Here is a 27105-nt window from a genome sequence, read left to right as displayed (position 1 = left end):
AAAACCCACGCTGCTGTGACTTCCACAGCTAAGAGAAACTGGATTCTGTCAATAACCACGAGAGTTTGGACAGGGATCCAAGCCTCCCATGGCCCATTGCCCTTGCCCACATTAGGCTGCAACCTGGTAAGACCCTGGGCACAGAAGACCCAGCCAATGCTGCCCAGACTCCTGAACCATGGAAACTGGGATAATAAATGTATGTGCTGTAAACCACTACCTTTGTGGTAATCTGTCACACAGCAACAGAAAAATACAGCTAGCAAGAGGCAAGGCTCAGATACAAACCGGGACAGCCTAAGTCTAGAGTTCTCACCTTAGTCACTTATCCTTGTGCCACTCCAGATCTGGGATTTGGGGTGGATAGAAAAAGGGTTACTGGGTAGACTGATTGGAAGACCCAGGTCTTATGAAGCTTAGGGTGCCCCATCCTCACCGCATCTACCCAGTACCCGCCATGTTTCAGGAACTACACTAGCCAGAAAGCAGGTACAGAGGCAGCCACCACGGACCTTAGCATCCAACAGGGAAGATGGCACATAAAAAACAAAAGTAAAATAAACTAATTACAAAGGTGGCTCAGATGGTAAAGAAACTGCCTGCAATGTAGGAGACCTGGGTTCGATCCCTGGTTGAGGAAGATCCCCTGGAGAAGGGAATGGCAACCCACTCCAGTATTCTTGCCTGGAGAATTCCATGGACAGAGGAGCCTGGTGGGCTACAGGCCATGGGGTTGCAAAGAGTTGGACACAACTGAGTGACTAACACACACACAATAGATAAAGGGCTTAAAAGGAGAAGGGAGAAGTAAAGGAGCTAAGGGCACATATAACAGGTCCTAGGCTGACCAGGAGTCAAACAAGTAGTGGTGAGGAGAGCAGAAAGCTATCTAGGCAATGGGGACAGCATGTGCAAAGGCCCAGTGGTAGGAAAAAAAGCACATACAGCCGAGGAACTGAACCAGGTCCTACAGGGCGGGAAGGGAAAGAAGGGCCAGGCACAAGACTGAAGAGGGAGAGAGGGGCCAGGTCAACTGAAACGATGCTACTCACAACAGCTGGTACTGATTCTCTTCCATCAGAGGAATTTGATACCACGTTACCCTCAATAACAGAAACTCACTTCACTGAGCACCAGCGGCCCAAAGTCAAATTACTGCTCTCTGAGAAGGAAACCGGAAATGCTTCCAAACTCAGCAAGCTTGGAGAGGCTCACATTGTGACCCTGGCAGCTGCACACAAATCTTTTCCCCTTTGTCTTTTCTTGAATGCAAAAAAACTGAACCCTAAAAAGACAGTCTGGGCACATGTGGTCAGTGGGCTCTGTGAGGTGAGGGGCCACCTGTCAGCACTTGTCAACTGAAGGTAAGGCCCCCAAAGGAAATGCAGGAGAAATGGGACATTTGCGATTAAGCAAGATAAAGACCGTCTCCTCTCTCCTGACTTCAGGCTTAATGTTGGGGCCCTGATACACACGGCTCCCAATCCTCTGAGTCATCATAATGGGAGTGGCATATGTCTTGGGACTTGTAAGAGCCTTGGCAGATGGAGACAGAGCAGTGTGCCAGGCAGCAGTGAAAGTGCACCAGACGGCCAGGGTTAATTTCTCATGGCTGTCACTTGCCAGCTGTGTGACCTAAGGTGAATTTGTTAACCTCTCTGAGCCTTGGCATCATCATCTGTCAAATGGAGTTTCTACACTATAGGGTTGAGATGATTCAAATAATGTGTGTGGAGTGCCTAGTACACAGTGAATGTGCAAGGAACATTAATAACTACTAATACTGTTATTACCACCACCACTGCTATACCATCAGCACCATCACCATCATCCGTAGCATCCTACCAAGTATAGAGCTGGTGTTATGAATAAGGGAATAACCCTTCATCTTCCACAATCCCAAAATGGAGTTAAAGAAACCTTAAATATCCAAGAAGGAGAGATTCAGAAGTCCCCCCACCCAAATACTGGGAGTGTTCCACTCTTGTTGGCCATGGCCATGCCAAAATTTCAAGTCCCAAGGCTAAGGAATGCATTTCTGTCCACCTCACCAGTGCTCTGAACCTGGGTTCACGGAATAATCTGTTGATTGCTGTCTGGTGCCTTAATCGGTCTGACTCCAGAGAGAGGACATGGTGATGTGCTGGCAGTTATAGTTTGATGTGGATGAATAAATAGGCGTCTCATTTATTTTTTTCAAATCCCATGAAAAAACAGCCCATTCCTTGGGGAATCCCCACAGAAACACTGCCTTTACATCCATCGACACATTTTGACCACTCTTTGGGGGGCTGCCCAGTGCAGAAATAGCAATTAAGGAAAACATAAAGCATTTGACTGTGCTTCCCTAATGTACAGAACCCTTTCACGTGCATTATTTCATTCTCTCTGCCCCAATCCTATAAAGTATACACTTCTTGTTTCTCAGGGGTTCGGTGAATGCTGCTTTTAAGGTGAACATGAATAGACAAAAGTTCTGGCCTTTTAAAGAGAAGTTGTTAGTGACATAATTGTAAGAGGGAGTGTTGGTTAGAATGAATTGTACAGAAGGTTTTATGAGGTTTTGAAAAAACTTTTTCTTATTAAATAACTATAAAACCTCACCAAAATAGCTCGAACTAGCTTGGGAGAAGGCCAGTCATAATTAGTGGAAAAGCCTGAAATGCAGAATATTTTTTTTTTAAATGTACTTTTAATACATGAAGTCCACATAGTAAAAGGAACCCACAATAGTAAAGTGCCTGTGTCTTTCACAAACAAATAAGACTCCTTGAATTAGGCTGGGGTCCTGAAGAAAAGGGGAATGGTATCACTGGGTGAGCTTGGAGGGGCCAGGTCCATGCACTGGGTCTCCATTCCTACATTTGAAAAGAAAAAGTCACCAAGGGAAAGGACTGGATCACCTCCAGGTACCTCCCTGCTCTGCACCACTCGTCTTTGCTAATTATGTTCACACAATTAATGTGCTTCATGAATCCCACTTCATGGGGAACTTGCCGGAAATGTTACACATTTCAAACGAGCAAGTTCAAATTAATGAGCTCGCACTGTCTTCCAGGCAGATTTGGAGATGAAAATGAAAATAGAGAAAGAAATGAGATCCTATTAGTGCTCGTGCTAACACAGAATAGCAGCTTCAATGAGGCTGATCTCCTCTCCTAGGGCATCTGTTTTACGGAAGCCTTAGAGACCGAGTTCAGGTATTTGGCTTTTTTTTTTTTTTTAAGAAGAAAAGCTTGAGTGAGTTACCCGTTGTCTAACAATGGAAAGTAAATAGCTGACTGCTAAGGTCTTCAAAGAACGCAAGACAGACACCTCCATGGGGAAGGAAGGACATATGCTGTCGGAAATTCACCCAATTTTCCAGAACATTGGGGCATCTCCAACTTCTCTTCCCAGGAAAAGATTATTCCAGTGTAGCTGCTCAGTGACAAAGTTAGGCCTTCTAAATGCAAAAGCAAGGTTTGATTCTTTACTGAATGTAATATATGGAATCGTGTCCTCCCCAAATTCATATATTGAAGGCCTAACGATCCATTTCCCCAATGTGACTGTAATCGGAGACAGGGCTTTTAAGGAAATGTGCTCAGTCGGATCTAACTCTCTGCGTCCCCATGGACTGTAGCCCGCCAGGCTCCTCTGTTCACAGGATTCTCCAGGCAAGAATACTGGAGTGGGTTGCCATTTCCTATTCCAGTTTTAAGGACATAATTAGTTTAAATCAGGTAAGGGTGAGGCCCTAATCCAACAGGACTGATGACTTAGAAGAAGACACACCAGAGATCTGAAAAGACCATATATAGCAAGTAGGTAGCTATCTGTATGGCAGGAAGAGAGACCTCACCGGACACCAAAGTTGCCTGCACCTTAACCTTGGACTTCTAGCCTCCAGAACTGAGAAATAAGTATCTGTTGTTTAAGTCACCAAGTCTGAGGTATCTTGTTATGGCTGTCCAAGCAGACCAACACACCTGGTGAAAGCAGTAACAGTACCAACTGAAATTGAGTGCCTGCTACTGTCAGGCATTGTGCTGGGGGTTTAGATGCATTCTACCATTTAATCCTCCCACCCTACAATACTGGTAGGTACTATTATCATCTTCATTTTACAGGAATTGTTGGTTTATTAATTTGTTCATTCATTCCCTCCCGCCTTCATTCACTTATTTGACAACCATGGGGCCAGCACCAGTCATTCATTCATTCAACAATCACATCCCAAGCATTCTTGAAACTTTCTATAGAGCAAACTGCTTTGATCCCAAGAAGGCTTATTAAGAGCACCAAAGGCACTGTCCACGTGGCCCGAATGTGATTCTAAGACCACACGCATTGTGTCTTGAGTGATCAGGGTGTCTGACTCTTTACATTTCTGTCTTCTTTGCTGCAATAGCCATTTAATACCTATTGTTCAAACCATCTCCCTTCTTTTTCTTCTCCTGCCAATTATGCACTGACCCCTTTTCAAACCTCAAAATTGAGGTCTGCACATATTTGCTCTGACAATTCTCATAGTATCAAGGCCAAAACCAAGTGCATCTTAATGAGATGCATAATTGCTCAGCACAATGGGTTTATTCACTAACCATCCTCCAATCCCCGCTTGGCAATTCATTTACCACCCATCTTCCCCGATAAAGGCTCCAGGTTTTCCTTCTCCAGTCTGAGACATTAAGCCCAAGCATTGTGTTTCTCCAGAGCCCCCATTCATCACGGTCATTTCGCTCATTTGCAATTTCCAGAATGGAGATCAATTCAGGTTAGACTGAAAGCATTGCTGCTTGAGGAATTTCTCATCGCGGGAAAGGGAAGCTTTGAGAGGCTGGTACTCCTCTCATACCCCCAAAGAAAATGAATGTAATTTAAATTAAATAGCATTTTCCTGATTTCATCATGCAAGTACAGACAGGAGAGCTGGTTGGCCAGCACCTAACGTTTTCTACCAAATATACATGCATGCTTCACCACTGGTGGCCTGGACCACGACTGCACATCAGCAACAAAATGCTAATAACCAAATTAGGTTCAGTTCTCTACAGTTTACAAATGCTCTCACCATCTCACCATCTCTTGAGAGAAGCACTGTGATTCCTATTTTTAGAAGTAAAGGACCTGAGTCCCGGGAGTCTGCATGTCTTGCCCAAGAATGCCCTTGTAGGGTAGAGAGGCTGGGACTTGAACTTGAGGCTTCTGGCTCTCAGCACTGTCTAAAGCAGAAGTTGCCTGTCGACCAAATCTAGCCGTGTCCACTCATTTATATATACTGTTGACAGCTGCTTTCAGACTACAGAGGCAGAGTTGAGTCATTGTGCTGTGTTGTGCTAAGTCGCTTCAGTCATGGTGGACTCTGCAAGCCCGTGGACTGTAGCCCACCAGGCTCCTCTGTCTATGGGATTCTCCAGGCAAGAATACTGGAGTGGGTTGCCATGCCCTCCTCTGAGTCAGTGTAACAGACATCTCAAGTTCTGTCTGTAGAAAATGCTTGTGGACCTCTGGTCTAGAGCTTAAGACACCAACTTAAGGCATCAGTGGGCTTTCCTCGTGGCTCAGCGGTAAAGAATCTACCTGCCAGTGTAGGATACACAGGAGTCACAGTTCGATCCCTGGGTCTGGAAAATCCCCTAGAGAAGGAAATGTCAACCCGCCCCAGTATTCTTGCCTGGAAAATTCCACGGACCGAGGAGCCAGGTAGGCTACCATCCATGGGCTCCCAAAGAGTTGGGCACAAATGAGCACTCACACAGAGTTAGAGAGCCACACACTTCACCTCTGAGTCCAGCTTGGCTTTTATTCCCCAAACAGATCCTTTCCCTGGAGAATCCCATGGCCAGAGGAGCCTGGCGGGCCACAGTCCATAGGGTTGCAGAGAGTTGGACACGACTGAAGCGACTGAGCTTGCTTACTTGTTTGCTTGCTTAAGATGCCCCTCAACTGGTGGCAGTGGTCTGCAGGGCTCCCCAGGACCCCACTGCATAAAACTTGAGGTCAGAAGCACCACCATCTCCCAAAGTTTGCACTGGATTTGGGCATTGCTATTTATCAAGTTCAATTTGAGCAACTGATAAGATAAGCAGGGGGTTCTTGGGCTCAAGAAAGACTGTACCTTGGACATTAATCAGATAGCCAAAGGCAGCAATTTGTCATGGGCTGCTTTTGACCAGGCTTTATCTCTTTAAGATGCTAATCACTCCTTCCCCTCTGATTGAGTTACACCCCAAAATCCGGGGGGAAGGTCAATTATAATCAACCCTCCCTCTCCAGGCTCCTGATCCTTATTTCAACATGATCTAAGTCTGAATCTCAATGGTTTTCTTTTTTCATTTTCCCCCCAAAATAAGAAAATCACCATGTTATATGTTGTTCTCTGATAAAACAACAGTGAACAAACCAACCCGCAGAAGCAGCTCATTTTGTCACTTTCTCAAGGAAAATGACACTTTACTCTGCACGAATAACAAAAACAGCAATAATAATACACTTAAAAACTGCAGTTCTTCTAGATACTCATTAAAAAAGGGCTTGGCAAATTATCTCTTTTGTACTGGAACACTCAGGTCAGTTCTGAAGAAACTGATGCATCAACCTGTTTGTTGGCCTTGGTTAAACCCATCTTGGAAGAGAAGGCGATTGATTAACATGAGGCCTGGAGATTACATGTGCATTTCTGTTTCTCATTCAACTCTTTCCCTCATGACCGCGAATAACTGGATTATCAACCGCCTCTGAACTTCCCTGGTGTCTGCCAATTCCTTTCAAAAGTTACATTTCTTTTCAGGCACCAGCTCATCTATCCTGTAAAGTGAAGAAAACCTACCGAGAGCCAAGGCCCTCAGCTGAGATGAACCATCGTGAATGAGAGGGACCCAAGGCAGCATGTGGGAAGAAGTGGGGGTACCATTTGTGAGCCAGTCTATGTGGTGACAAAATACCATGGAGGGACAGGTCCCAAGACAGCCTCATTTCTCAAGGTCAAGCTAGCATGCAACTTCCCTATAAAAGGAGATGAAATTTTCAAGAGGCTCCAGCAGTTCTAGAATGAAGGGTCTTCAGGAATAACAGTTACAGAATTACACAGCAGCTGTGCTGAGGGGACGGGCAAGCTGAGGATGAGCTAAGGGACTGGCTTCATCTGATTCAAATGTGCCCTCTGAAAGATGATAAGTACCCCCTGATAATGGGTTTCCAGGTTGTCCCTGAAAAAAAGTAGAACTTAGAATGTTTCGTCTGGGTTGTGAAAACCAAGGGCATATTTAATTCTTTACTCTTAGTGATCAGGGGGTTTTGGGGTTAGTGACCCCTTTCCTATACTCTCCTCTGCCAGCTATTGCTGTGGTCCATGCCAGACTGTGGAACCAACACTGACCCAACAGAAGCCCAGTGGATTTACCACTTGGTATGGTAAACCCTTCCCCAGCATGGGCAGCCCCTACCCTGGCCTTACCAAGCTGCCTGGTTGCCTTCACTGGCTCTGTGCTTCCTGCTAATTAGGAAAGAGACCTGGAATCATCCTGATTGCTGTTTGAACACAGATTTTTGGTTGAGGTTCTGGCAAGAGAAGAAAAGATGGCGACCAAGCAGTGTCTCCAGCAAGTTCATAGCACAGATCCAGGGCATAGCACAGATCCAGGGGGACTAATGAAAATAGGCCCCTCCTGAGAAGAATGAACTGAGGGGACAATTACAGGCTGTCACCGTGCCTAAGCAGGGCAGGACTCAAAGCAAGCAATCTTCCAACTGTTGGGTACCTCCTTCCTATTTCCTGACAAAGTGAGGTCAGGAACAGCCCAAACCATGAAGAGAATAAACTCAGACTGCGGCCACCCAAGGGAGCCCAGCTCAGTTCCTCACCCTGCTAATCCCCTTTACCCCAGGGACACAGCACCCATGAAGGATGAAGCTATCTTTCAAAGGCATCACGTGGCCTTTGCTTCCCTGGTCCCTATTCAAAGCCACACTTCTTTCTCCCTGTGCTTAGTCACTCAGTGACTTTGCGACCCCATGGACTATAGCCTACCAGGCTCCTCTGTTCATGGGGATTCTCCAGGCAAGAATACTGGAATGGGTTGCCATACCCTCCTCCAAGGGATCTTCCCAACCCAGAGATCGAACCCAGGTCTCCTGCATTGCAGGCGGATGCTTTACCAGCTGAGCCACCAAGGAAGCCCTCTTTCTCCCTGAGTTGAGACAATTAATAAACATTTAATATATCCAAAGGATCCGAGAAGCTGCCCATCCATCTAACCTGCCATGGGACACCAGCTCCCTGCCTCTGACAAGAACCCCATGCAGCATCCACTTTCTAAGTTTTCAGAAAAGCAGAGAAAGCCAGGCTCCAAGAAAGGTAAGGACCCTTTCTTGGTCTCCATCTCCAAAACCTATGCAAACTCTGTGCCACCTGTCCTTGGTCATCAAATGCAGGGACAGCTGCTCCTTCTGGGAGCCCTCAGAGAGCAAGCTGTTGTCTCAGGAGCCCTCTCCAGTTATCACCGGTGCAGACCACCTGGGACCCTGGAAGGATGCAGGTTTCCATTCTGCAGACTGGGGTTGAGGCCAAGTTCTGCATTTCTAACAAGCTCCCAGGTGATTCCCAGGCTGCTGATCTCCGGAACTGTCTCTGAGTTAGGAAAAACCCAGAGCAAGTGGTGCTCAAACTGCGGCTGCACCCTGGGATCAACTGGGAGCTTTGAAAAAAGTACCAGCATCCCCAGAATTCTGATTTAGGGGTTGAAAGTGAGGGTGTTTTAAATTTCCTTTTTTGATTCTAAAGGGCAGCCAAAACAGAGACCTTCTTGGTCTGGAAGATGGAGTTCCCTTTAAACAAGTGAAGATGAGCTGGCTACATGGAGCCCTGCCTTCCCAGTGATCTAGACTTCAACTTTCTCATCTGTCCCCAGGATCATTTCCTCCTTCCTGGCCTTTGTGCCTGAATGATAGTCACAGCAAATAGCAAACAGCAAACACCTCTGCCGGCCTCATTCTGTGGGTTCACACAATCCTCAGAAGAACTCCACGAGGTCAGGGCTAGTATGATCATCTTCATTTTACAGGTGAGGAAACTGAGGACCGAGACAGTAAGAAGCCGCCCCAAGCCACTCAGCTGGCACAGGGTGGCTCTGGAGTCCCAGCTGCTTCTAAGGCGTGTGCTCTTAACCACTGCTAAGGTCTCAGACCTTCCCCCTTTTTTCTCAGAACTTTTCCCCAAACCCTGGGACAGGATGTGAGACCTGGATCCAAGCAAGCAGTGAGCTGGCAGGCCCTCCGCAGCCAAGCCCTGCCCTGGCAAGATGCCGCTACAGCTGTGGACATATCTGCGGGTACCCCATAGGGCACAGGCTGGAGAGGAACACACAGTCGGAGTGGTTTTTCCAACAGTCCAAACGACGGCCAGAACTCTATGCTGGCCATTTTGTGGCTTTAAACCCCTGACGGAAGACAAAGGGAAGGAAACGTTGCACTAGGCCGTTTTAGGCAGCAGCAGAGTCTGCCTGGGCGTCCCACCCCTGGGGCACGTTCCAGAAAGACCAGCTTCCTTCCAGAGCGTCTCTGCACCTGCCAAGGCTGGGGCAGGGCCAACCTGGCAGCGTCCCCCGGCGTGGTCATGTAGATACCGAATAGCAGAGTATCAGCTGGAGACACTGGAGCTGCAGACTTTTCTACAAGTCAGGAATTACAGTGAAATTGGTTTTCTCACATCCCTGGGCTGCTGGTCCTCACCGGAGGGGTGTCGATGGGGTGCACCCCAGGAAAGACAGAGCTCCAGTCACTTGCGTGTCAGGGCGTCCCCTCTCCACGGCTAGTGTTTGTTCAGGGGAGGCTGGAACCACACATCCTCTGTCACCATGTCTGTGCCTTTGCTCAATCAGGGTGACAAAGGCTACGCATATACACACGCACACAGGACTGCACACACTCACATGTGCATGGGCCTCCTCTAACTTTCTGGTCCCTCTCTAAGCTCCTCCAGCTTTATACTGAACTCACATAGAACTTCTTTTTGTGATGGTCCGTTTACTGGCCTGACTCACCCACTAGAGTATGAACTAATCAAGGGCAAGGGCTTCCTTTTCTTAAATGCCCAAGCATCTAGCACAGGGCTATGCACACAGCAGGTGTTATGGATTGCACTGCACCCACCCCTACCCCCATCCATGTGTTGAGATACCTCAGAATGTGACCTTATTTGGAAAGCAGGTCACTGTAGATGTAATTAGGTAGGACAAAGTCCTAGTAGAGTAGGCGGGTCCCCATCCAATACATTTGGAGTCCTTATTAAAAAAGAGAGGTTTGGACGCAGGCACACACACAGGGAGAACATTGTATAAAAATGAAGGCAGAGACTGGGGTGATGCTTCTATAAAGAAAAGCCAGGGATCAGCAGGAACCTGCTAGAAGTCAGGTCAGGAGCATGGACCAGATTCCTCCCCAGGCTTTTAGAGGAACCAACTCAGCCAACACCTCAATCTTGGACTTGCAGCCTCCAGAACTGGGAGGCAATAAATTTCCATGCCGACAAAGGTCCACAAAGTCAAAGCTATGGTTGTTCCAGTACTCATGTACGAATGTGAGAGCTGGGCCATAAAGAAGGCTGAGTGCCAAAGAATTGATGCTTTTGAACTATGGTGCTAGAGAAGACTCTTGAGAGTCCCTTGGACACCAAGGAGATCCAACCAGTCAATCCGAAAAGAAGCCAACCTTGAATATTCACTGAAAGGACTGATGCTGAAGCTGAAGCTCCAATACTTTGGCCTCCTAATGCAAAGAGCCAACTTACTGGAAAAGACCCTGATGCTGGGAAAGATTGAGGACAGGAGGAGAAGGGGGTAACAGAGGATGAGATGGTTGGATGGCATTATCGACTCAATGGACACGAGTTTGAGCAAACTCCAGGAGATAGTGAAGGGCAGGGAAACCTGGCGTGCTGCGCAGTCCATGGGGTCTCGAAGAGTTGGATATGACTGAGGGACAAACAACAACAACAGGCATCAGCCTGGAGTGGAGATGCCCTCTTCAGACCATGGACCTACTGGGCCCCAGCAAATCTTCGGCCTTAATGGTCAGCTGCATCAGTGCCTCCGGGGGCACAAAGCCCTGGTCACCTCCTCAGCGTGATCTCCACACACTGGGCTTGCTCACAGCCCAGGACAGGCAATTCACTCAGTGCCAAGCACCTACTGAACTGCTTTTCTGTAGCTGGCTGGAGTAGCCTCCAGGTACCAAGATGAATGATCAGCCCCTGCTCTCAGGAGGCTCAAAGTTTAGTGAGATCATTTCAAACACATAAGGTAAGTGTCACGAATGAGGGAAACATGGGACAGGGGTGAGGAGAGTGCGGCATTTCACAGACCTGCATTGTCCAGTATGGCAGTCACCAGCCAGATATAGCCACTAAGCATGTGATGCAGGGCCAACCCAAAGTGAGATGTGCTGTGTCAAATACACATGAGACTTCAAAAACTCCATACAAAAACAACAGTGTAAAATATCTTAATATTTTTATTGATTGAAGGTAGCAATGATCATATTTTGGTTATACTGGATTAAATAAAATATGTTATTAAAATGAATTTAACCTGTTTTTCATTCTACTTTTCAAAATGTGACTGCTAGAAAATTTCAAATAACACATACAAATCATATTATGTTGTAAGCAGGCAGTACCATTCTAGGACATTTAGCCTGAGTTTGAACGGAGAAAAATCAGGGAGAGCTTCCTGGAGAAGGCTTCATCTGAGCTAATATAAATGTTTAAAAGACAGCACTGATTGAGCAGCTTGCCATGTGCCCAGAACTTGCAATATAAATCCTAATTTAATTCTTAATAACTGAATAGTTGGTATTTTACTCCTACTTTATAAACAAGGTCTCCAGGGCTTGAAAAAGTTTAGCTATACCCCAATGTTCATCGCAGCACTGTTTACAATAGCCAGGACATGGAAGCAACCTAGATGTCCATCAGCAGACGAATGGATAAAGAAGCTGTGGTACACATACACAATGGAATATTACTCAGCCATTAAAAAAAATACATTTGAATCGGTTCTATTGAGATGGATGAAACTGGAGCCCATTATACAGAGTGAAGTAAGCCAGAAAGAAAAACACCAATACAGTATTCTAATGCATATATATGGAATTTGAAAGATGGTAACGGTAACCCTATATGCGAGACAGAATAAGAGACACAGATGCATAGAACAGTCTTATGGACTCTGAGGGAGAAGGTGAGGGTGGGACGTTCTGGGAGAATAGCATTGAAACATGTATATTATCATATGTGAAACAGAACACCATTCCATGTTCGATGCATGAGACAAATGCTCAGGGCTGGGGCAATGGGATGACCCAGAGAGATGGGATGGGGAGGGAGGTGGGGGTGGTCCAGGAAGGGGAACACATGTAAACCCATGGCTGATTCATGTCAATGTATGGCAAAAACTATTACAATATTGTAAAGTAATTAGCCCCCAACTAAAATAAATAAATTTACAAAAAAAAAAAAAAAAGTTTAGCTATTTGTCCCAGAATTCACAGTAATTAGTGCTGGAGGCAGGGTGTAAACTCTGCTCTGCACAAGACCCACAGGCCAACTTGGCCATCAAGAGGGAAGCAGGATGGGAAGGAGGCTGACGCCCACCCCACCCCCATCCCCCTCCCATGTCTGTCTTATGGAGAATTTAAGAACAAGCCAGGGCTTTGATTCAGTTCTATCCATCTCAACAAGGTTGAAATCCAGTTGGCTGTGAGGCTCCTTGAGTTGTATAATTTACAGAAAAATCAAATTATGTAGAGGCCTCTTATAATTGAGAGCAATTTAGGAAATAACTTTCCAAAAATGGCAGCTTTTACATTGTGTTACCATTTGGAAATTGCTGAGGTCGTTTTGTCACTTGAATGCCTTCCTCTCGTTGAAATCTACCGGATTATATCCACACAGCCTGACACAGGAGAACCCCTTTAGAGAGCTCAGCTACCCAGATTTGAATATATTGGGTCAAATTAGGCTTCCAGAAACAGAACAACTGCCTGTAGAAACAGCCTGAGTGAAATGTGAACCAATTCATGAAATCAATGGCCTCGCATTAACATGGGCTAGAGATGGTCTTACTTTATCACAACTATTCCTGACACACTTACCTACGTGATGGAGGTAAAATAGACACAAGCAACCACAGGAGACCTTTAAAACTTAACAGCTGAATTTGTCCATTTTCCAGGATGTGGGTTGCATGTACACATGCACACACACACACTCCATCCAGAGGTACTTATGGCCTTAAAAATCAGCACAGCAAGCTTATCAACAACTGATTCTACCAGACACATAACATCAATCAAAATTTTTAGGTAGTGCTCATAATGAATAGCTAGTAGCTTTCAGGCAAGAGGAAATCATCTATCTTATTATTATTCAACACAAGTCCAAGTGTGCATCTGCCAAACATCTGAGCCTACAGGACAGGGACGAAGCATGATCCCAGACCCCCTAAGAAAAGTCCCAGGTTACCTAACTCAACTTAGATAACTAATGGCTAGTGACTATCACCCACTCTGCTCTGGGCATGTCCTAGGTGCTTTTTATACAGGATGTTATTGACAAACCTCACAAACCTGCAACTCTGGTATCACACTCCTATTTTACAGATAAGGAAATCAAGGCTTGACGAGGTTAAGTAATTGCCCCAGGTCATACACCTGGGCTGGGATCCTCCTCTTTCTTCCAGCATCCAGCCATCTCCTCCAACCCAAATTGTGTCTGACTCCAGATCCCCCAGCTGTCCCGGCTGGATTGGAAATCTGACCAGGGACAGCTTCTCTGGTTCAAGAATAAAGAAGCCGCTGGTCACAGTGAAAAAGGCAACCTGCTGCCCCCGGTTTCTGCAATGGGCTCTGCTCATCCATTGTGATTTGCAATGAATAATGAAGCATGCTCCCAAGTTCTGTGTGTAAGATCAAGTTGATGTAATATTTCATCTTTGCCGGCCAGCTGCCATTCTGCTGGGCTGACAGTAAGTAATATCTTTGCATAAGGAGCCGATCCACAACTAAATCAATTAAGTAGACAGCTGTTGGGTCAAAGCAAGATAATTAGATGGACTCATCATTTACCAGGTGGTTGGTAATGAAGGGATTAATTGACCAGAGTTGGGGACTGTCCAATGTCTGCTCTCTTGCCTTTCCCAGTGGATACGGCCATTCAGTTATCTTTCTTCCCGAAGAATGATTTTCAAGGAAGAGAGCCCTTTCATGCTCATCTGTGAGACTGAAGCTGATCCTTCAGAAGCACCTACCTGATGTCTGGCTTGGAACCAGTCTGGGGTTCTCCTTTTTATGGGATCAAGAGCCAAGTGGCTCAAGTGTCCTTTACATGGGGCTCTGCCCAATTCACTGCCCAAGGGCTCGACTTCTTAGGTTTGTTCACATAATGAGTCTCCAAAGCTCAGAGCATCAACCAACCTTCCATGGAGCACAGGAAGGAATGTGGTCACTGCATATTGGTGAATGAGGCTGAGTGCAAATAGGTAACACGGTCCTTCATATATAAAGACCATAGAAAAGATAGGAAGCAACCTCAGTGCACATGGGCTTCCCTTGTGGCTCAGATGGTAAAGAATCTGCCTGCAAGGGGGGAGACCTGGGTTTGATTCCTGGGTCGGGAAGATCCCCTGTAGAAAGGAAATGCTACCCCTTCCAGTATTCTGGCCTGGAGAATTCCATGGACTGTATAGCCCATGGGGTCACAAAGAGCTGGACACAACTGAGCTACTTTCACTTTATTTCACTTCAGTGCACATGCTCTAAGCTCCTTTTCATGTAACAGGTGATGTGAGAACCAAAGAATCGAAGATTTTATTTTTAATTTTTTGTTTTATTTTTTATCCATGCTGCACAGCATGTGGGATCTTAGTTCCCCGACCAGGAATCAAACCCACACCCCTGCCTTGGACTGCCAGTGACATCCCCTTGAAGGTTTGAAAACTGGAGGGGTCCTTCCAGAATCTCCAACCCAGTGCTTCAGAACTCAGGCTGCCCACCAGAACCAACTAGGGAACGTTGGTTCCACCCCAGCCCTATCCCAGACCAACCAAAAAAAAAAAAATCAGAATCCCTGGGGATCTGGGCACTGGTGATTTTTCAAAGCTCATGAGTACACAAGGTGTGGGGAAGCATGGGTACAATTCAACCCCTTTGTGCTACAGAGGAGGAGACTGCAGTCAGGAGGGGCCAGACCTCCTAAGAGAAGTTAACAAGCAGCCGAGCCAGAAGCAAAAGCTGCTTTGTAAGTTGCACACCATCTCTGGGGGTCTCTAGGGACCACTAACCCCTCTGGAAGGGTGAACAAGCCTTATGAAGCTGGTACCAACCTGCCCCTCTTCTGTATCCTCTCCAGTCAGCTTCCAACATGCTCTTTCACTCCTGCTACAAACCCCTCACCATTCTCTGAACGCGCCATGAACTGTCCCACCTGTACGCCTCACTCCTGCTGTTTCATCCCTCTGTAATGCCATTCCCTCTGCTCTGTCCGATGAAGACTGGTATGTCTTCAGAAGCCTGGCTCAAATGCTGCCTCCTCTAGAAAGCTTCCCATTGTGCCCTACCCCTCAGAGGGTTAACTGCTCACTTCTGATCCTCCTATAAACTTTCAAGACACTTCCGGTTTCATCACACAGCACTTATCATGTTCTGTTACCTACATGCCTCTCTTCCCCATGTCTTTTCCCTCTGTTTATCTGATAAACATCTGTAGACGAAATAAACCTTGGCAAGCCTTGCTCAGAAAACTATTTAGGTTGGAACTGGAAGAGTTTCCCACCCTTCCCTTGGACAACTCAAGCTTTTTTCAATCTAAAACTTAATCAAAGACCCCGACTTCCAAACGTCACCAAGCTGTACTAACCTATAGCAGAGTTCTTGGGGAAGGGGAAGGAAGGGACTCCCGCTCAGCCTGGCTTCAGCCAGGAAAGAAAGACTGCTCCAAATATCATGTTCCATGAGAAAAAACAAATCTGCGATTGTTTATTGGACATCTACCATGAACCTTGGCCCCTGCCTTCAGGAATTCTGCAACTATCCTGAGCTCAGCTTCAGTCACCATGAAACAGAACCTCAAGAAAGCATTTTTCCACCCAGGAAAGATAATAGGATAGAAGTTCTTCCTCCCACTTTCTCTGCAGGTCAGATGGACCCAGCACAACCATTAAGGAGCTATGGGATCTTGGCAAATTACTTAGCCCTTCTGAGCCTCAGTTAACTTATCTGAAGGATGGAGTTATAGATAACTTCCTTCTAGGACTGTTGTGAAGATTCCATGAGATACATGTGGAAAGTCACTGACACTCAATGAACAATAACTTTCTTATTCCTTTCCTTTCTCCTTCCCTTCTCTCTCTCTCTCCATCCTTCTTTTTGGAGCCCATCTTACGGAGAAGTAAATATACTTTAACGCACAGAAGACTGCACCAATAAAGGTCCAATTTTTTAAGTTATTATTACAATAAAACATTGACTGGTCAAAATATTGTATTTTCTGGTCCCCAGGGGCCCCTAGGAAGGTCTGCAGGCCACTGGTACATGCATGGAGACCTCCTGGACTTAGAAGTTCCTGGTCAGCCCCTGGACTGAGCATCTGTCTTCTCGGAACATAGTAATCACAGAGCAAGTGCAAACGCTAAAGAAAGAAGCAGGCAGGGCAGGGCTGAACCACATCAGTGATGCCGGGAAGACTTCAGGGAACCCACGAGAAGACCGGGAGGTGGGTGAGGCAAGACAGGCTGTCCCACCCCTCGCTGGCATTTTTGGGGCAATTATGCCCTATTAATGGCTGACAGCAGAGCTCTGCCCTGCTGTCTGGGCTGAGCGGGGCGGCCCGCACATGTGCTTGGCCTGCAAATATGCAGTTGGCAACTCTTGAACTTTCGGTGACTTGACGCCAGCTGATATGATCAGCAATTACGCTTTATTTTGGGGCCAGGAAGACAGCGGAGAACCAGGAAAATTATAAGACATCAGAGTACAGTTTTTCTAAGAATATCACCTACAAACTTTTTTTCCACCCACTGTTGTTTTAATGGTTAGGGGTGTGCGAGGCACTAAAATAAGAAAACCTTGGACACTAAAAGCAGATTATAGCCAAATTTCCCAAGGGAGCTTTTAAGATTTTTGTCCAGTGAAAATCTGGATGTGAATTTTTTTTTCTCTCTCTTTTGGATGGGGTAATTCCTGCCAAGAGAACTTTGCTGACGACAGTGAATACAGCACAGAGATAAATGGATTTGTAGCTTGTCCTGGATTTGAATTTTTACTCTGCTTCTTACAAGCTGTGTGACAACTTCCTTGGCCTCAGTTGTCCCGTATGTAAAATGCGGGTGTACTACCTACTTTAGGGCTTGACACAAGCATTCCATGAGAAGTTTATGAGCATCCCTGGGTCAGGAAGATCCCCTGAAGGAGGCCACAGCAACCCACTCCAGTACTCTTGCCTGGAGAATCCCATGGACAGAGGAGCCTGGTGGGCTACAGTCCACAGGGTTGCAGAGAGTCAGACAGGACTGAAGTGACTTAGCACGCATGCACACAGAAAGCATTTGGCCTACCATCCCAGTACCTGGTAACTAAGATGGCTCTACTTGCCATAATGTTGGTTTCCTTATTGTCTAAAATACACAGTTCCTGTTTTCACCATCAAATATCAAACCCAAATAACCAGTCAGCATAAAAAGGGGAAATGGCAGCTCCGGGAGCAGTTTGGTTTCTAGCAATTACCGTGTTTGTCATCTGCCCCGTGATAACATTGGTCCAGACTTAGCAGCTTCCAGAGCTCAGCTGGCAGGGGAACACGAGAAACCACAACCAAGCCCCACTGGGTGCAGCGTTTGTGAATGTCTTGTGGACACAAAACCAGACTTGGCTCCACAGGAGCTCCTGCTCCCTTCTCTCCTCTGAATTCCCCAGCCCACGGCCATCCCAAAGATCACGAAGATGGTTTCTCGGAGAAGCGCCACCGACGGAACGTGCGTGGGAAGAGAACATAACTGCAGCTTGTAAAGGAAACCAGACTAAGAAAAAAACATTCCGGGACAACATCCCGAGGAAACACAGAGATCTTCCTGCAGGGACATTTTCCTGGTTACCAGCAAAAGGGGACAGACAGCTTGCCCACAACATTCTTGATGGAGGCTGGTGACTCACCCAACTACTCCCTCACAAACAGGTCCCAGAGACTCTTCCCCGGCCCCATCTTCCCTCTCAGGCCCTAGGCTTCTAAGTGAGCATCTCGTCCAACACTGCCAGATGGAAGAGATGGAACGTTCTACCCAGGAACGTTCTCTCTTCTTTGATTGGTTAACAAATAGACCAAGCAGGGTCTCCCTCACCAGGTAACCCACTCAAGTCAACCTTGGAATAACAAGGAGAAGCAGACACACAAGGCTAACCACACGAGCCCTGCTCAGCCTTTTGTGCCCAGTGCCTGGCACTGTACTACATATAGTGGGCGTTCACAACAGTGGATGAAGAAAGGAATGAGTAAATGAATGAATGAATCTGGGAAGGAGCAAACTCCATAGGAGGCATTGAGCAAGGCACATCTTTTCACGGAAACCTGCAAGGCAGGAATTGTTAGCACCATGTTATAAAGGAGGGAGGCAATCTCAGATGGGTTAAGTGTCTTGCCCACTCTCACATAGCTGGTACATGAAGAAAACCAACTTTGAACCCAGGTCTGACCCTCGAGTCAAGGCTTCCAGTAGTGAAGCCATTCTCACAATCATGATAATGATGAATCATGTTTACCCTGCCCCTGACACATCAGAATTATTTTATCCTCCCAACACTCCGGAGAGATGGGAAAGCTGACCCTAAAGAGAACTCATCATGTGTTCAAGGTTGCACAACCCACTGGGAGTGAAGGAGGAATTTAAACCTGGACTTTCACTCTTTCAATCACAGACACTCGGGGGGCACCCACTATAGGCCAGGGCTGGGGACACAACAATGACCGGTGCAGACACAGTCCACAGACTACCTGTCCAGAGAAACATCTACTTCAGAAATAGCTTTTCACATGACACCATCTGCTGCTCATAAAATTTGCTCAGGAAAGCAGGAGCCCTTCAGCAGTCTTGTTTCAAAAGAGAAAATAATCTGAGAACAGAGGAGGTTAACTGAAAGAGACAGGTATGGTTTGCATCTTGGTAGCACGTGTTGTTTTCAACATGGCTTACTGGAAGAGGGGTTTCCCTGGTGGCTCAGAAGGTAAGGAAGCTGCCTGCAATGCCGGAGACCCAGGTTTGATCCCTGGGTCAGAAAGTTCCTTTGGAGAAGGGAATGGTAACGCACTCCAGTATTCTTGCCTGGAGAAATCCATGGACAGAGGAGCCTGGTGGGCTATGGTCCTTGGGATCGCAGAGAGTTGGACACAACTGAGCGACTAACACTGCCACTTTCACTAACCAGAAATCCTTTCTATTGAAGTCTCTTCCTAGGACCAATCTGTGAACAGGCGGAGACTGGCCTACAGTAATCAGATTATTGGGACACCAAACAAAAACCCAAATCAAGATAACCAACAAGGACCTACTGTATGGCATAAGGAACTATACTCAGTATCTTGTAATAACCTATAGTGGAAGGGAGCATTTTTTAAAAAGTATTCATACATATATATATATATATATATATATAAAACTGATTCACTTTGCTGTACACCTGAAACTAACACAACATTGTAAATTAACTATACTTCAATAACCATTTTTAAAAAAGGCCAATTCCCTGCTGAGTTACCAGAAAGCCCAGTAAAGGAGACATCAGGCAATCTGAATTTGCAATGACCTGGTTAATCTGGCCCCACCACACTGAGTTCCAAAGTGATGGGGCTGAAAGAGGGAAGTGAATTAACATGGTTAGGGCACCTATTTTGCACAAACTCAAGAGACCACTTTTCCAAAGGGTGAAAGACAAGAGATGTGGAATCAGAAAGTCCTCAGATTCATCCCTTGGCAAGACTTCCAGGAATTCAGCACTTGTGGGGAAGCAAAGAGTTTCTTCCTCTGCAAGTACGTTGGCCCACAGAAATACTAACTTAAGAATTTGATACAAAATCAATCTCAGAGATTATAGCCAAAGCAGTACATTTCCCCCCCTTTCCCACCAGCTATCAAAGGTCAGCTAATGGGTCACTAGTTGTTCATTCACCAGTTCTTGGCATCACAAGCTAATTAATGTTCTCCCAAAAGGGCCAGCCTTGGAGTCTTCTCATCAAGACACACACACACCAATGATGCCATCACCATGGCAACGAGGCCACCTCCCTTTGCTCCTAGCTTTCCATGGAGGGCACTGTGCCTTGGCTGGAGCTTATTTTGCTCAGAGAGGAACTCTTCATAATCAAGTTCAACTTACCATGACAGTCACTTGGCAAAAAGTCTCCCCACACAAGGGTCTTGTCAGACTGGCGCAGTGAGACGCACCTCTTGGGGGCATCGCTGGGCTCTAATAATCAGATGTGAGATCTGGGTGGTGAGTTCATCCCCCATGTGAGCCTTCTTTGGGGACATCAAGGGGGAGACTGCACAGCCTGGCAGGCTCTGCAATTTCAGAGTCCCCTCGCTGGCACCTGCAGCTATGTGGTTCTCAGGGACCCAAAACCTGAGCAGGTTCAAAGCTCAGTCCAGCACTCCACCAAGCCGTTCCTCTCATTCTAAATACCTCTTGCTAGAATTGCAGAGCCACTCTATAGAGAAAGGGTGACCGAGAAAGCAACCAGTTGAAGGTAAAGAACCCAGGCACTGGAAAGAAATTTCAAATCCCCAAAGACCAGAATTTTGGAGTTTTTCAATCCCCCTGCCTCCCCAAAACACTGACACATGGACTCTGAGTGGAGAAGCAAAGAAGTTTCCAGGGCTTACCTGGGTAGGGTTGTAGAGCTCCTGCAGGGGGCTTCGGGACCCCTTCCGGCAGCAGATGTCCACACCAAAGGGGTTCCTCCGCATGACTGAGGAGAGAAAGCGAAGGCTCATCAGAAATAGGCAACAAACATTTGCTGTCTGACGAAGAAAAAGGCACAGAGGAGGGGAGAAGAAACAGGTGGGAACGGAAGAGAGAGAACCAGCTTCTGGCTGAGCCAGTCCTTTGCCCAGTGCCATGGGGCCACATGGGTCTTCCCCAGCTTGCAGGCATGTCCACACCCAGAAAGACACAAATAATGCTAAAAATTCTGCCTGGTAAATCCATCAGGAAACAAAACAGGCATCTCTGATAAAATCCTGAACTTTTACAGAAGAGAGCGTAACATTTATCCCAAGAGAGTAAATTCTACCAACACCAGACTTGGTGATATTTTAAAAATTCGTAGCCTTCTCCCTCCATAATCAGTTATGACCTTTTATTCCTGGCCCCCAAGCTGCATGGTAAGCTCATTCCTGTGGAAGCCTTCTTTTAGGGTGCTCAGGGCCTTCCCTAAGCAGGCTCTTCCCACTGGGTAAGTCAGAGGCCCTGCCTCCCCAAAGTCTCTAGTATGTGAGGTTATGGTTAACACAAATATCAGAAATGATGAGGGTTTATGGTTCTAGACAGACAGAGGTAGCCCTTAGAGTGAATAAAAGAGGGATGTTAAGGAAACTTCTAAAAAACCCAACAGCGTTGAGGATACCAAAAACTACTTCTCAAAGGAAAAAGATTATTTTTTTCATTCTTTGGGTTCACAAAACATCCTCACTCATTCATGCCCTCACACAGAATTTAATACATAGTCACCCATTTGATAATTATTTGTTGGAGGGAGGGAGGGATGGAGGAGGGCAGGATGAATTTAGGAAGCAACAAATGCTCCTTCTCACATAGGAGGCTGTGTGCCTATGAAATGACATGATAGGGACAGGAGGGAACAAGGAAAGCAGACCCTCTCACAGGCCTAAAGAAGTGGCAGCCCTGTGTAGTGACAGCAGGTGGCCAATAGGACAGCCCTGGAGCACCCCAGGTTTGAATTCTGGTCCTACCTCACACCTGCTGTGTGACCTTCAGCAAGATACCTAACCTTTCTGTGCCTGTGTTTCTTCATCTGCAAAATGGGGGTGAAAAGAGGACCTCACTCCCAGGGTTGACTATAAGGATTAAGTGAGTCATTACTATATGCAGAATGCTTAAGGCGGGAGATGGCCAAAGAGTACAAATTTCCAAAGCTATTGGAGATCATCAACTTAGGTTTGCATAGTTTGTGACAAAAAGTGCTTGCCTCCTGGGAGGTAAGATGGGAACTTCTCTATACTCCAGCCATCAAGAGAGCTGATGAGAAGCTAACCAGACCTCACGCCAGGCTTCAGGATTCTCTGATGGGAAAACCTACAGATGGGGAGGCCTGGCTGGAGGGAGATAACTCAGGCCCCTCTGCTCCAAAGCCAACCTGAGGTCAGAAAAGGGAGGAGAGTCATCTCTGCCAGCAGCTGATTCCTTCTGGAAGGTCTCCCAAGAGAATCATCTACTCTCCTTCAATCCTCCTCTGCTTGTCACTTTGAGCCCGTGGAATAAATCATCAATTCTAAGAAACTCAAAGCTGCTTTCCCTCACCTCCTTTACCTCCCAGAGCAGGGTCAGCCAACCTTTTCCATAAAGGACAAGAGACTATTTGGCTTTGCACCTTACGGCAAGGGGTAGAGCAACAGCCCCAGAGACCACAACAATGAACGGGTGGGGTCATGTGCCAATACAGCTCCATCTAGATGCTGAAACCTCAAGTCCATGTAATTCTTATGTGTCAGGAAATCTTCTTTTGATTTTTTTCCCCAATTATTTCACAAAAACAGGCAGTGGGTCGGATGTGGCCCCTGGGCTGCCATTTGCTGACCCTCTACCCTGGGGTCGGCAGGACAAGCCCCAAACACACCCCCTGTGCCCTGGAGCTCTCTCTGGGGAGGAGGTGGGTTCCGTGGGCAAGGGTCCATACATAAAAGCCATTAGAATTTGATTAAGCAGTCTGGGGAAACACTGGTTCTTTGTTCTTCCACGGTTGCCTCAAGAAGAGGGGAAAAATCCACGTTGTGTTTTCTTTAATTTATTACTTCATTTTTCATTTCCATCCCAAACGAGGTAAACTGTTAAATGCATGCAGGTTGCCCTCAGCGCACAATGACATAGCAACACTTCGGAGGAGGGAAAACAGCTGTAAAACTTGTAAAATTCTGCCCACCCCATGCAAGATTAAACTCTCCCCGTGGCGGCAGACAGTCGCCCCAAGACCGATGGCTACGAGACCGCCACAGAGAAAAACCCCACTGTGGAACCCATTAAAAGTCAGCTTTTATGGGGGGCAGTATTATTTAATTGGTTTATTTTTCTAATACAAGGCCTTTAAAATGCTTTGACCGTGTGGGGCCTGCGACGTGGGCCCTTTCCCAAGGCCGGCTGCCCTCAGGGCCTCCTCCAGGCCTGCCCACGACTTCCCTGGGCGCCCCATGAACCAGTTATGGCACCCCAGGCCACAAAAGCCGAGGGGCCTGGTGTGCTTTTTATGGGGCTGACAACAATCCTGCCATTTATGGAGGGTGCCTCGTGTGCTGGGCACTTGGGCTCCATGTAATCCTTCACACAGTGAAGGAAGGACCTGCCTTTCCCAGGTAACCTCTCTGAGCCTCCCTTAACCTCAGGAATTTGACCAAGGCGGAGGCCATGTGGGGAGAGAGCTACCAAGCTGAGACTCAAACCTCATTACTATTACTGGGCTCCTTCATACCTAAATGATATCCTGTGGATCTAATACATCAGAGGAGGTCAAGGGAACAACATACTCAGAGGGTAGCAGCTAACATTTACAGGGCAAAGTGCGCCAAGCACCGCACATGTGTAGGCCACACCACAACCCTATGGGGTGGGCACCACTACTGTTCTCACTTTACAGATGGGAACACTGAGGCACAGCAAGGTCAGGGAACCCGCCCAGGTCTCAGGACTAGGAAGAGGCGAAGAAAGGATTCCAACACAGGCAACCCATGCTCTCAACTGCCATGCTGGACCAACATCAAGTGTCAAGTCCACAAAGCATCTCAACAGTTCCTGCTGGCCCCAGACCAGGTTGGCTGGCCACCTCTAGGACAGGTGATTTAAAATGTAACCGAGTGTTACAGGAGTCATCAAAATGATGTGACGGGACAGAATAACTATTAACAGTTATTATCTGTATTCATTTTCTTAATCAACAAATTTTTATTAAGTACCTTGGATACGCCAGACATCAGGTAAGGGGGGCAGAGACCCCCTCCATCATATTCATTTTGTTTCTCTGATGCTTGGCGCACAGTAGGCACTCAAAGAGGTTCATGAATGATGTAGGATTCAAGGCTTCCTTTACACCCATCAGACATGTTTCCTGCTATGTAAAAAGGAAACTGCCAGTGGCAACAGGCTGCTGTTATTTTTTTCCTTTGAAAATGAAAGGTCTGATGATCAAAAGCTCTAAGAAAGGAATCCCTGAGGACATTTAACGGTGGCCTTCCGCTGCCCACCCACCCGAGTTTTCTTTAGCTACAGGATTTGTTTTCTCCTTTCTAAACACGAACGAAATGCAAGACCGTTTTGTAAGAATCTAACTGGTTCAATTCACAGTATGATTTCTTGGACCCAGAAAAGTTGTGTTTACAGATCTGCCTTGACTTATGATGGGTTTATCAGGACATAATCTCATCCTAAGTTGAAAATATAAGCTTAAAAATGCATTTAATACATCTAACCTCCCAAACACCATGGCTTAAACCTAGCCTACCTAAAACATGCTCAGAACATTTCAATTAGCCTACAGTTGGGCAAAGTTATCTAACGCAAAGCCTATTTTATAATCAAGTGTTGAATATCTCATGTAGTTTATTGAATATGGTTGCTGTTGTTCAGTTCCTAAGTCGTATTTGACTCCTTGCAGCCCCATGGACTGCAGCATGCCAGGCTTCCCTGACCCCCACTATCTCCTGGAGTTTGTTCAAACTCATGTTCATTGAGTCGGTGATGCTATCTAACCATCTTATCCTCTGCCACCCTCTTCTTTTGCCTTTAGTCTTTCCCAGCATCAGGGTCTTTTCAAATAAGTCAGCTCTTCACATCAGGTGGCCAAAGTATTGGGATTTCAGCTTTACCATCAGTCCTTCCAATGAATATTCAGGGTTGGTTTCTTTTTGGATTGATTGATCTCCTTACTGTCCAAGGGACTCTCAAGAGTCTTCTTCAGCACCACAGTTCGAAAGCCCATTTTCAGAGAAGAAAACAGGCCCCAGGAGGGCACAGAATGGCCAAAATCCCCATGGCAGGGCTGGGAAAGCAGGACCAGGCCTACCCCACCTCCCCAGGCTAACTGGTCCTCCCCAACTCCAGGCCTTGGCAGCCAAGCCCCACGCAGGTCTCATCTGCCTGGTCTCCTGCCCTCTAAGGGAGTGCTTTGTGCATAGTAGATACTCACAGATTTATGTCAAATGAATGAAACTAAAACAACAGGTCATCTGGGAGTTTCAAAGATATTTTTTCAGCTAAAAGGTATCAGGCCAAACCACTTACTAACAGCAAAGAAGAGAAGTTAACATGTTCTTTCCTAGCAAACTTCCTCAAAATTCTTTTATTGGCTTTCTTAGTCAAAGGAATTAAACAAACAAAAAGCAAAGTAATGATATGTTCTCGTGGATCTGGGAGGTGCCTACGATGAGTCTGACAAGCACTCCGCAAATATTAGCCTGCCATACTGTCTCTCCTCTACTCCTCATGAGCACCCCGGAGGCAGGCGGACTCGCGTCCATTTTAAAGACCAGGAAACTGAGGTTCAGAGAAGTTGAGGAATTTACCCACTGACATAGCTAGTGAGTGGCAGGGCTGGAGTCCAAACCCTGCATACTCCCCCTGATCCTCTGAAATGAGACACATTACAGGTCCATGACATTACAGGTCATGGACCCTCAAAACTGGATAAGGCCAGGCAAAAAATAATAATAATAATAGGCAGTACTGAATACTGAGGCAGTGTTCTCCAGCCAACCAGAGCCTTCAGCTTACAGACACTCAGCACACTTGTCTTCACAGGGGACTTTTCAGGAACCCCAAACACTGAAGTAGGAGCTGGGTTCAGCCTAGGTTGTTGCTAATATTTCATTAACAAACTTCAATTTTCCAACTTTCTATTCCTTCCTTCTCACAGTCCCTTCAACAGGGACAGCCCAGAGCCATTCAAAACCATCTCTAGATCCACTTCTCCTTAGTGGAGACCCTATAACCAGCCAGAATATTGAGGCACCTGGGGTTCTGATTTGGGGCTAATCTGAACCCTTACTGTAGCTACTTCCCATGTCAATCTCCCCTCCTACTGTAAGCTCCTCAAAGCTCCTGATGCCTAGCCCGTGGCTGCAGAACTAAAATGAATTAAACTTTTGGCAGATGAAGGTCAAGGGTATAAATATAAGAATTAGATAGATGCGCTTGGTGTAACTCAAGAAGAGAAAGAACATGGCTTCATCTAAGAGCCAGGAGATTTACTGCATAGAAACCTTCCACTAAAGGACTCTGATTCTCAGCTTTGAAGAATATACTTGTATACAATACATTTACCTGTCAGGAGATGAACTCAGCTATCAAATGCTCACCAAAACCAATGGCAATCAAAGCATTCCGTCTTTTAGATGATCCTGGACCATCTGCGAAAACGTGCCCAGAGTAGAGGGTTGTGCTGACTTTCAAGAAGTCCAAGATCCCTGTCCAAGTGCAAACCAGCTGTCAGTCAGATAGGTTAGTTAGTGCTGGCAGAGGCACAGTGACCACAAGAAGGGCCTTTAGGGACCAACAAAGGGACTGGGTGTGCACAGCTGGGGAAAAGCACCTTCTGAATTGGTTTTGACTGAACAAGAGAAATGGCAGGATGCAAAGCTCAGTAATGACCTTCCTGACTGGTAATGTTTGCTGTCTGCCCACTGAGACAGTGTGGAAGAGGTGAAGGCAAGAAAAGGAGGAGGATGGGGTGAACCCAGCGGAGCCTTCCTTGCCCCCTGCCCCATTTTACAGGGTGGGCCATGGACACAGGCGCATAAGGGACTCGCTCGAGGCCCACGGATTGTCAGAGCCACAGCTGTGATAGAAAAAGGGGCTCCT

General features: G+C 46.6%; 1 protein-coding gene across 5 annotated transcripts in view; it reads right to left on the bottom strand.

The window, feature by feature from the left end:
- The window catches only part of CHST11 (carbohydrate sulfotransferase 11), a 340772-nt gene that overhangs the window by 123097 nt on the left and 190570 nt on the right, over positions 1-27105 (bottom strand). For all 5 annotated transcript variants that reach the window (XM_081595642.1, XM_081595638.1, XM_081595639.1 and 2 more), the window contains one exon: positions 20907-20992. In XM_081595642.1, the coding sequence (XP_081451768.1) occupies positions 20907-20990 (84 nt within the window). In that variant the 5' untranslated portion in view covers positions 20991-20992. The remainder of the gene's footprint in view (positions 1-20906; positions 20993-27105) is intronic.

The sequence above is a fragment of the Giraffa tippelskirchi genome, chromosome 4, assembly GCF_054371585.1.
Source record: "Giraffa tippelskirchi isolate mGirTip1 chromosome 4, T2T-mGirTip1v1.2.pri, whole genome shotgun sequence".
In the NCBI taxonomy this organism is placed as follows: domain Eukaryota; kingdom Metazoa; phylum Chordata; class Mammalia; order Artiodactyla; family Giraffidae; genus Giraffa; species Giraffa tippelskirchi.
The sequence above is the reverse complement of the archived record's forward strand: the minus strand, read 5'-3'. Positions and strand labels throughout refer to the sequence as shown.